The sequence below is a fragment of the Elgaria multicarinata genome, chromosome 12 (genome assembly GCF_023053635.1).
Source record: "Elgaria multicarinata webbii isolate HBS135686 ecotype San Diego chromosome 12, rElgMul1.1.pri, whole genome shotgun sequence".
Lineage (NCBI taxonomy): Eukaryota > Metazoa > Chordata > Lepidosauria > Squamata > Anguidae > Elgaria > Elgaria multicarinata.
In genome coordinates, this window is record NC_086182.1 from 25,345,387 (window position 1) to 25,357,467 (window position 12,081).

General features: G+C 41.2%; 1 protein-coding gene across 1 annotated transcript in view; it reads left to right on the forward strand.

The window, feature by feature from the left end:
* The first annotated feature begins 1,361 nt into the window (after nucleotides 1-1,361).
* Nucleotides 1,362-12,081, forward strand: part of BARX2 (BARX homeobox 2) — a 45,110-nt gene continuing 34,390 nt past the window's right edge. The window contains exon 1 of the mRNA XM_063139078.1: nucleotides 1,362-1,548. Coding sequence (XP_062995148.1) covers nucleotides 1,362-1,548 — 187 coding nt within the window. The remainder of the gene's footprint in view (nucleotides 1,549-12,081) is intronic.

The following is a 12,081-nucleotide window of genomic DNA, read 5'->3' on the forward strand; positions in this document are numbered from 1 at the left end:
GCAATCCTATACCCCGGGAGTAAGTTCCATTGAACTCAGTGGATCTTACTTCTGAGTTTACACGCATAGGATTGCAGTGTGCCTACAATGAAGTAAGCCCTCAAGGGACTCAGTGGAGTCTCCTTTCGAGCAAACCTATTTCGCTACAGCTGACTGTTGATCGTTTGATTATTTTATAATTGTGTATGTGCCCTTAAAGAATTGATCAAATAATTGGGATTTGAAAATTATATATATATGTAACATGATTTTACCAGTTGATATAAATGTAACTTTCTATGAGTGTGAAGAAGATACGAGGCAAACTCCAGCCCAACTTAAGTGGGGGTTTTTAGCCCTGTTTCTAAGTGAGCGTGCAAAGAGCTGTTAAGTCGCATTGATCCCAGCGAGAGAAATTGACAGCACAATCCTATGCATGTTTACTCGGAAGAAAATCCTACAGTGTTCAGAACAGCTTTCCACCCTCAGGTCAGACCTCAGCACGGACCTGATGGTTCCACAACCCGCGTGGCATTTATTCGGAAGCTCTCCCTGCTGGGATTTACACCCAAGTAAACCTACTGCGGAACGACACGTAGACGGGCTCCACTTCGTGCAGCGCCCATCTATTTTCAGGTGAGACACCAGTGGTTTAATTATGGAGTTGGCTGCGCGGTGACAATTCATCTGTCGGACAATCCGGATCCAACTCCCCCCCCCCCCCCCCCATCTAAACGCTTTCTCGAAGTCCTCTCAGAGCCCTTTGCCGGAACAGCGAGCTGCGAAGGTTCGTGCCTTCAAACCTCCGGAGAAAGGCAAAGGAGGGAGAACGGGAGGAGGAGCTGGCGTGGAAGGGAATTCACACACGCACGCACGCACGAAGCCCTGGCCCATTTCCAGCTTGGGGAGGGAGGGAGGAAGCCGGCCCACACCCCGGGATCTTAAAATAGAGGGATGACTCCCGTCTGCGCAGCCCGGGATCTCACAATGGGGCGCTGGTGGGGAGGATGAGCGCGTGATTGACAGCCGCAGTGTCCTCACCCGGGCTGGCTGCTGCGCGGCTTATATAGAGGCGGGAGGTGGGGACGAGCGAAAGAGAGCGAGAGCGCAGCGGGAAGGCGCGCAGGCAGCCAGGCAGCGAGTGAGCGAGTGAGCGAGCGCCAGCAAGAAGTCCGCCCGCCTGCCAGCCCCTTGGGGAAGCGATCTGCGGCTCTCCTTGGCCGCCTGCTGCGGATCTCCTTCCGCCTGGCCGCCCCCCCTCCGCCCCTCGGCCTCCCACTGCCCCCCCCCGCTCCTTGCCTCTGCGTGGGGGGCTCTCGCCTCTCCCGCCCCCCACCCCTTCCTCCGGGGCTCCGCGCTCGCCCCCCGCTCCAGCCCCGACCATGCACTGCCAAGCCGAAGTCCGGCTGGCTTCCCCCGGGCAGCTCAAAGCAGCCAGGCGGCGCTACAAGACTTTCATGATCGACGAGATCCTTTCCAAGGAGACGTGCGATTACTTCGAGAAGCTCTCGCTCTACTCCGTCTGCCCTTCCCTCGTCGTCCGGCCCAAACCTCTGCACTCCTGCACCGGTAAGAGCCTCCGGGTTTGCCCCCAGCCCCAGCCGCTCATTCCCCGGGACCCCTTTTTCAGGGGACGGGGAGGTGGCGGTGGCGTTCTGCTCTCTCTATTATATTAAGCAAGGGAAGTTGGAAGTGGAAGAGGAACTTCTGCAAACGTTAAAACCAAAGACAAAAACAGTTACCTGAAACTGTAGAGGTGTGTGTGTGTGGGGGGGGGAGGGAATCTGTTGTAGAGGTAGGTGGGTGGGTGGGTTTATATTTACAACAGTCATTACTGGTGGTGTGTTGTTGATGTTGTTGTTGTGTTAATATTTTAAGCAGTTGTAAGATGCTCTGAGCAATGCGTGCTCAGGTGGAACATAAAGATTTCCATTAAAACAAATATTTGGAATTTTTTATTTACTTTTTTTTAAAAAAATGTCCCCGCTTTGATGCAGTCTTCTGGATAGGAAGAAAGAAATCGGTTGGGTTGATGCTTTTTCCGGACAGGAGAGAAATAAAATAGTAAGTGTAACTTCTCAAAGCTGAGGTCAGGCCAGTTTCGTTTATTAGGGATCAGCAACTGGAGGCCGCAGGACTAAATCCGTCCACTTGAGAAAGTGTCAAATGCTCAGGTGTGTGGTTGGCAATGAGTCTTCCTAACAGTCCAGAGTGGAAGATGAGCAGGGGTCCCTGGCCCATCACCACCACCTCAGCCAGGTGGTTTTGTAAACTAGTTGCTGAGTAGGGACATACATCAATCCAATCTTTTTTTGATAAAGCATTTCCCCCCCACAAAGTTAGGCAAATAATTGTGTGTTTTTTTCAGTTTGATCTTCTGCCTGTAAACAACTCAGTTTGTATGCCAGTATTTATCACTAATTCCAACAGTACCCCAAAAAGAAGAGCAAGGGGATGGGGAGAGAAAGCCCATAAGTAAGAAGGTATAGTGATAATGCTCTGTGTATACACCAACCTTAAGCACATTTTTTCCTCCTTTCTCTCCTTTGAATAATGGACACACCACTATTCTCTTGGTTTAACCATGAATCAGAAACAGTGCAACACATGTCATGGGTAGATGAACTTCACACACATAAAAGCCACCCCAAGCTTAGGAGGGAGAGAATTTTATAAAGACTCACTCAGAGATATAAATGAACTCTGGTTGAGAAGTAATTAAAAGTTTCCATATATCTGCTGTTCACCCATTTTACTATCTTTTCAATAACGGATGTTATGTATTTGATAGCTCTGTAGTTTTAACCATATGCAGTATTGTATAATACTACAGTAAGATTTCAAGTTTGTATGTGTTGCAATGATCTGTAGATTGAGCAATAAATCACGTTGAAGTATGTACGGTGAAGTTCTCTGAAAGGTGAAGCACGGTTGATTCTTCTAACTCATGTTGATTACTGTGAACTGGATGAGTGACGATGATTCTGGATCCATTAGCTAGCAATAAAATGGTCTGAAGTTGTGTGTGTGGGTGTGGTGAAGTGCATAGAGGCAACTCTAGACAAGTGCATAGAGGCAACTCTGAACCAAGAATGATCAGTGATCTCACGGTTGGACTACTGCAACCTTCTTCTCTCTGGCCTTCCTTCTTCTCACATCAGTCCGTTGGTTTCTGTTCACCACTCTGCCGCAAAGATCATCTTCTTGGCTCGCCGCTCTAACCATGTTACTCCGCTTCTGAAATCTCTTCATTGGCTTCCAATTCACTTCAGAATCCAATATAAACTTCTCCTGTTAACCTTCAAAGCTTTTCACGGTCTAGCTCCTTCCTATCTCTCCTCTCTCATCTCACACTATTGCCCCGCTCGTGCTCTTCGCTCCTCTGATGCCATGTTTCTCGCCTGCCCAAGGGCCTCTACTTCCCTTGCTCGGCTTCGTCCATTTTCTTCTGCTGCCCCTTACGCCTGGAACGCTCTTCCAGAACATTTGAGAACTACAAGTTCAATCGCAGCTTTTAAAGCTCAACTAAAAACTTTTCTTTTTCCTAAAGCTTTTAAAACTTGATGTTGTGCAGACTTTATACTGTTAGTTTTACCCTACCCTGTGCCTGTTGGCATTCTTTTCCCCTCCTTATTGTTTTACTATGATTTTATTAGATTGTAAGCCTATGTGGCAGGGCCTTGCTATTTACTGTTTTACTCTGTACAGCACCATGTACATTGATGGTGCTATATTAATAATAATAATAATAATAATAATAATAATAATCAATGATGGAGCTGGACCTAAGATATTTAGTGAAGAGAATCAAATAACTTTGCCTTAACTTAGACCTCCAGGGGCATCTCATTCCGCTAATTGTTCTACCACCCACCCCACCCCCATTCCTAAATATTCATCAGTGGAAACTGGATCTCCCCTGACTCCATCTTTATTTGCGTGTGATTCAGAATAAATCCTGTAGCTGGGTTGTATTGGCACTGCAAGCCTGCAGTTATGCCTTGACGCCAGAAATCCAAGTATTCTTCCAACTCCACTGACAGGTATGTGTTGTGCAATGGCAGGACTTGGACTAGGGTGAGTGAAGCTAAAATCCCCTTGAAGTGTGTTGGGTGACCTTGGGGAAGTCACTATCTCTCAGGCAAAGCTACCTCACAGGGTTGTTGTGAGGCTAAAATAGGATAATCCCAACTTTGTTCCCTGGATCTCCTTGTAGGAAGAGTGGAATACCAATGTAGTAAATGAAATGTCCCATGGTCTTCTGAAGATATCTGAAGATATCATGGTGTTCCATGATATCTAATTGCAAGAGCATTGCATCCCAGAGAGCTTCAGCTATGGGGTGGTATATAAACGCAATAAATAAATAAATGATATAATGGATAGAATACCAATGTGGTAAATGGAGATATCATGAAGGTATAATGGTCTTCCATCATATCTATTTCCAAGAGCATTGCAGCCTATTTGCTACACATTACTTCAGGCATTCCAGGCATTTCTTTGAGGTAAAAGCAGTTAGTTGCATAGTGTACTCCCATTCACAGGACTTCGTGAGCGCAGGGTTAGGGTTGATGACTGGACACTTCTTGGATTTAGATGACTCTATATGAACTCATGAGGTTTCTATACAAGCAGTGAATTATAGGACTGGGATCGCAGTTGGTATTTCTCGACAAATACATTTATTTTGACAATGAGGCATCAAAACTAAAAACTCTGGTTGGTGAGAAATGTCCCGGTCTCTCAGGATCTACAATATGGAGAATGAGAGAAGAGTCAATGTCCCAAATTCATTTTTCTTCTTTTGCACAAAAATATTAGAAATGGGAATGGGTATTTAAAGAAGTGTCAATTCAAATTGAATTTAAAAAGTATTTTTTTTTAAAAGGGCAGAATCCAGCCAAAGTTGAGAACTTTAAAAAGTGTTGTTGAATTCAGTGGGAGAAGTCAACATGCCTCCTACTGAAACTGGGCTATGAAGGTGTTTGAGTTGTTTAGATAGTGCCCACAGGGTTTTATATGGTATCCTCTTAAAAAACCCAATTTCACCCAGAACAAAACACAGCTATCGCTCAATCTACGTTCATTTCACTGTGGCTTGCCTGGACTTTCCACTGAATTGAAACCAGGTTGTGCAATGGAAGTGTCTAGTGAAATATATCCATTGCTTTTTGGGTTCCCCAACAGGTATCAGTTATTAAGCGACACCTGTGGGAAATCAATAGTAAAACTCCCTTTGATATAGTATAATGGAACAGCTACGATGCCTTTCCTCCCAGTTTTCTAGAGCAAGCTTTCCTTTTTCCTCTTTTCTTTCCCTTCCTTTCCTCCCTTTTCTTCTTTTTTCTTGACATAAAAGTGATAACTGGATTTCAAGGCTCATAATTCATTTTTACAACAATTAAAATGAAGCAATTCAACACAAAGCTATTTTGCCATTTCAGATTCTGTTACTGACGGCACAATTCTATACACATCTACTTTAGTCCACTCAGTTCAAGGGGTCTTACGTCCAGGCAAGTGCATATAGAATTGCAGCCTGAGAGTCCTATTATTTCTTCCTCCTCCCCCCTTTTTTTTTTAACAACTGAAATAATGAAGAAATTCTTTTTGGAAACCAAATAACTTAAGAAACAAGTGTGTTTGCATTTGTGTTACACTGTAAAGTGCCATACACAGTGATAGTGTGTTGTTGTTGTGCATGTACATTGAGCATTGCATTACAAGTCGTGAAACATTTCATGACAAATTTCTTTCAAAATAAAAACAGGGTACCATTTACTTCAGTGGGTTTAATGTTTTGTTTTGTTTTTTCCCTGGGTACCATCAGTATCCACTTTGGCTTTACTTTAAATCCCTGTCTGTGTCTTTCCATCTGATGAGGAAGTCGTCTTCCTAATATCTTCCTAGTCTGCAGTCCTAAACTTCCATATTAAGAAGACAGAATTCTCTCTGAACTTAGTGGGACGTAGTAGGATTTGGCTGAGAAGCAATAGTTTTCAGCAACCATCTATGAGATTTCATTCTCAAAAATATTTGAACTTCTTTATGTCTCAATTTGGAGAAATAGATTGCAAAGTATGAACAGATTGTATCATGAATTAAATTGTTAGAAAAGTGCCTAGGGGCCAAATTCCCCCTTGCTTCCTCTTCCACACAATTTCCAGAGTAATCCGTATTTGGAGATTACCCGGCTACAGTATTATCTTGTCAGTCGTCTTTTCATATCAATTTCCTCTGAACGTTCTCTTTTATGCAAGAAGTGAGCCAAGAATTTTGGAATAAATAATTACTTATTAAAGACCTGCAGGCAAGATTTACTTTACTTTTACTTTTTTGCTCAATTTTTGATTCTTTAGTAGATCCCAGAAATGTATCTATTATTAAATGGAAGTCCCATTTTAAAAAGAAAATGTATGTCCCTAAGTTCCAAACCAACTTGTCCAATAATGCAAAAAGTTCATTCTTGAAGGCTGCAATCCCATGCACAGTGGGACTTACTTCTGTGTAAAGATGTACATGGACTGCAGATAAGTGAACATTTGTTTCTACATTGTTTGTGCGTGCTTGTGCGGCGCACACACATTTTTGATTATGTTTTAAAGGAAATAATGCCAGCCACTGGATTTAACTCTGTATAAACTGCTCCCCAACAAATTTCCACATGACCAGTGCGAAGAAGAATATCAATAGCTAGGACAAAAAACACATCTACAACATGTACTTCAACTCTCATCAATCCCTGCTTTCCCCCATCACTTTCCTTGAGAGTGAACTTCACTTTAAAAGATGTATTTTCATATTTTAATGAGTTACGTTGACTAACACAAAGTTATTTCTTTATCATCCTGCCCATGGGAAGGTTGAGCAAATGGCTATCGGCTACTCATTTTAGTTTTGTCAGTCTGAGATAACTTGTAGTAAAATGAGGTGATTCAGTGGTTGCTCAAGGACGTTGCTCTTCTAAAGTCTTAAGCATTCTGTTGTTTCTAGCTCTTGGACTCTTTTTTTTGACAAGCAGTAAATCCGTATTTCATAGAAGAAATACTGGAAGTTGTTCCAATAACCTCTGTGGTGTGTGTCGGCGGCGTCCCCCCATTCAATGAGTTACCCCTGGCAGAATTGATTACAGATTGACTACCACTGTAATATAATTCTTTGAGTTGTGTGCTGGATTAAAGAGGGAGAACTGGGAAAGTTTTGCAGGTTGATTTTTTTTTTTCATATTCTGTTATTGTGGTTGTGGTTGCATTATCATTTTATACAGTGCTGCCAATGCGTATACTTTGTTATGTCCCTTACAGCATATGTAAATGAACAAAAGAGGGGTCCTTGCCTCAAATTTCTTACCATCTGAAGTTTGAGAGGCATGAGAGAACAGGGGAAATGGAGGAATAGAAGAGGTGAGAAGTTACACATAATTCCTTAATTTGCAGCAAGGAATATGGTAGGGAGAGGCTGCCTATGCAGAGCTTCACGAAAAGGTGGGTTTTAGGGAAGATGGTCCTACAGAGGCTTTCATACTGGATTTCTATTTTCTAAGCAAAAAGAGCAATAGGATTACAAAGTCACGCTGTGTCAAATGAAAGGTTTCCCATGACTCTAAACTAACAATTGAAGCTTGATTTGCACTGGTGTTCATGAAAAGAGATCCTTCCCCCACCCCAGATCAAGGAAATGAAACTGATATATAAATATGGGTGAAATTAATATGACCCTGTGTAACTGGAGTCAAATTGCTGATCAAAACACTGTCCTGTTTCAGTGCCTCGGGACTGTATGTATTTTCAAAAGTAGGAGGTACAGAGAAAGTCACAATGGTGGTGCAAAAATTACTACAGTGATTTTTTTTGTAACCCCCCCAGTATAATAAACAAAGTAATAGACATTTATAACTGTCACTCTATGTGCTTCAGTTCCAACTCTTGTACTAATTGTCACTGTCAAAAGCGGAAGCTGAAATGTTTAATAAAAATGAAAGAATATACATTTATTCCTCTTTTGTCAATTGCTTATTTTTTTCCTTGAACCCCCCCCCCCCAAAAAAAAACCAGTATGGTTTTTCCACTTTCAGAGTTTGAGATACTTGCTTTTAGATTCTTGCATCTCTGAAGTCTGCAATGTGAAGGAAGACGCCACCATGTAACTCTGCCCAGGCGTGACCGCTCTTAATTGAAACCGTGTAAAGTTTGCCCAGATATTACAGCAAAGGCAGCTTCTAAAATTCTTGGAATAATAATCTTCATAATTAATCACTTCATCTTCACAGCTGTGCAGCAGGACAGACCTTTCTCATGTCGGGAGTCAAATCTCTTAGTATTTGTGTTGGCTGGAGTGGCAACAATCTCTTTGTTTCATCTTGGAGTGTCTTGGTTGGTAGGGTCAAATATGCCTTTCCAATATTCTTGGAGATCCCACTGAGACTGGAATGAGATAAGATGACTGCAGATTTGTGCCTAAGCAGCAAAGCAATCTAACACGGCCCCTTTATGGAAAGCAGAAGTCTGTAAAACACTGGCATCTCTGATGGACAACTTTCACGCTTTAATCTCAAGTCTTGAAAGAGAATTCATAAACTTTCCAGCATATAATTTTAAATTGCAGTGCCTTGACATTGCCTTATACTTACAAGGTCAAGTTGCTAGCCCACAGCATAGCAAAACAGGACAGAACAAGAATAGATTGTATCAGAAAATACAAGCATGTATCTCAAACATTACCATAACTATCCGAAAGGACAAGAACAGAGCTGAATACCAAGAGCTTTTATTTTATTTTTTAACAAAAGGAGAAATCACAATCTAATAGGTCTAAACGCTGAAATGCAATGCAGTTAATGCAGATTTTATATATCTTTGTGGAGTTGCAATATGATTCAAATGACATTGCGAACAAATTCAGTAGGTAATTGGTTAATTCCTAATGCTCAGTCTTTATGGATCCTATGTTTTATCTGATAACTTGGCCATTTCCTTTCATATTTCGGTAAAACATCTGATTTTGAAGCTGATAGTAACGATAACTGTTCTAGCAAGTCACTGGAAAGTTCCAACAGTCCCAGTGGTCAAAGAAAAGCCGATCAGAATCGTAGAAACTGGATATGGATGGACTGATTGCTCTTGCTTGAAGAAGGAATGTGTTTACTATTTCAGTATCTTAGAAGATAAGTGTTGTTGTTGTTGTTGTTTTAAAAAATGGTTAATATACAGTGTAATTACATTGTGTCGGACCAAAACTTGGTTTTGTAGAAATTTTGTAGAAATTTTTAGTAATGTATTTATCTAAGTCCACGAAAGCTTGTACCATAATGAATTAGTTCATCTTTAAGGTGCCAGCAAGACTCTTTGTTTGTTTGTTTGTTTTTTCTTGAAACCAATTAGTCTGAAGAGGACTTTGGTGTAACTTGCAATTTCTCGTACTTCCCAACCAGTAGAACTGGTCTTTTAACAGCACAATCCTATGCATATTTATGCAGAAGTAAATGCCACTATATTGCTTTCAAGAGTTTTTATGGGGCCTGGGATTTTTTTCAAAATTATTATTGTTAATTGTGCAAAATTATTTTATATTTTTGTATTTAAATGGTATAATATTACATTATTATTTTGCATTTTTTTAGGGTTTAATCTCTGTAAATTGCCCAGAGAATGTTGGTTACTGGCCGGTATAGAAATGTAATAAGTGAAATGAAATGGGAGGGGAGAAATGCATGGCAGGTGAGTCGCTGGTGTCATGCACTCCAAGTCATCTCCATTGGAGGGATGCACGGTGTACGAATATACTCAGCCGGCACTGGGAGGAGCATCAGCTGAGTCCCCCACTGCCCACATACTCACTGTTATCTCCTATTATAGATCAGAGATAACAGCATGGGTTCCTCCAGGGGGCAGGGCTTAGAAGCTAAGCCCTACTCCAATGGAGGAATCTAAGGAGGCTCCATGGGAAACATCCACGGGAAGGAGATTCTCCTTCCCTTTGGTAGATAGGATCTTTGTCTAACCAGCAGGACTCCTCTTATGACTTCTTTATTTATTAAATTTATATATTTATTCAATTTATATACTGCCCCATAACCAAAGCTCTCTGGGCGGTTTACAAAAAACCGCCCTAGTTTGTCCTAGATTGGTATTTACTGAGCTATTGACATCTCTGCATCAAAAGCAATGGAATGCTTTAGGGTGAACATAATTGATTAGACCCTTATGTCATTAGCAAGATTGCTCTATTTGCATTGACAGTTTAGATCATAATTTCAAAGAATTGCTACATCAAAGAAGAGGGTGATTGTAGTGAACATTCCCATGGTCAGATTCACCACAATAGCAATAAATGAATTTGAAGTTATTGTCCATTTTGCCATTAATGGCTTAATTTCTAGTACTTTGGCTTAATCTTTTCCTGCATCAAAGTGTTGGCATCTTTCCAGTATTGATTTGTTTTTGGCCTCTGAGAAATATAATGACCTCATACTCATTATTGTTATGGATTCTTTCATAGTTTGTTTTTTCACTAAGAAGGGGCAGTGTGTTATCAGACATGTAAGCCATTTTTGATCAGTGTGGTGGAGAACCCACATGGGAATAGTTATTAAAATGTTTAGGGGTACCTCTTAAATTTAAAGCCAACCAAAATTAGACCTAAAATGTATAGATTTTCTCAGGGCTGGCCCCAGATATTTTGCTACCTGAAGCAAAGGACAAGATAATGCCCCCTCCCATTTAAAGAATGGCTGGATGAGCAGTTGAACCTTACATGACACATCTGCTTGCACTCAGCCGCTGCCTGTCCTCCATAAGAGCTGTTATTTTTAAGGACGAAGGGGATCCGTATTGTCGTAGATCTAATGTTGTGCACAACGGCAGCCATATAGGGCCATTTCCAGAAGGTGTCGGGCTGGGTCCAAAGCAGTCTGAAACCTAAAAACACAAAACCTGCAGAGCAAGGATTGAAAAATGGTTGTCTGTTATGTGTATGTTTTATCCCAAGCCATTAGAGAGCTCCAGTTTGTTTCAATGTCTCCTATCAGACCAGCTGGCCAACCAAATTATTGGTATAAATATACTACTAGTTACCCCAGAACTGTGGTTATTTGCAGAATCTATATTAATAGGACCAGCAACCTTAATGCTATCTGCCATTGCTATCAACTGAAAATTACAACATTATGACCCTGTTCAGATGACATACTAAGCCACAGTGGTTAAGCACTTTGTGCTAAACATTATGGCTTTGTGTGTCATGTGAACCATTCCTAAGCATGGTGGCTACATAACCCCAGTTTAAACACACTCGCTGACTATTTGCTGCAAAAGGTTCTTGGCCTAACCATGGCTTAGTGTGTTGTCGGAACAGGCCCTATAGTTGATTAACAGGACACTTTCAGGTAGATAGTCCACTCCTTGATGAAAAGAAATGTTTTATGTGTAAGTCTGAGTCTGTTTCCCCCCCTTAAAACAATAATCCAATTTTCATCCATCATCATGATATAGTTTAGACTTATTTATGGCAGTGGTCTCATACTTCTTCCAGCCTTAGGTCAGAACTCAATTTTGGAGAAAAGCCCAAAATATCCCAAATACCAGCATATTTGAACTCATACTAAGCCTTAGGTTTAAACCTTTTGGAATGATGGGGGTGTGAGGTAGAATATGCAAACACGAGGAAACCACCAAATGATAGTTAGTTGGGTTGAAAAAGCAGGAACTACTTTGTGACATGGAGAAGGAACATGCCATGTGAGACCTCCAGCAAGCCAATTTTGCCCCCCGGGCTCTGAGGTTTGACACCTTTGATTTGTGGTATATACCCTTCTTCACTTCTTTTAAAGCAAAGTGTCTTACATTGCAAATACCAAAATACATCAAAACATATGAGGTTTAAAGGCATAATAATTATGTATATAATAGCTTGAATACTTTAAAGTACTTTGCATACATTGTCTATAATCTTCAACATTCTTGGAATGTAGGTCAATATTATTACTGCCATATTGTAGATGTGAACAAGAGAGACAGACTGACTCACTGACTTGTCTAAGGTCAACTAATAGGACTCTAGCAGAGATGAGTTTTGAACCAGGAAATACATTTTTGGGCCACC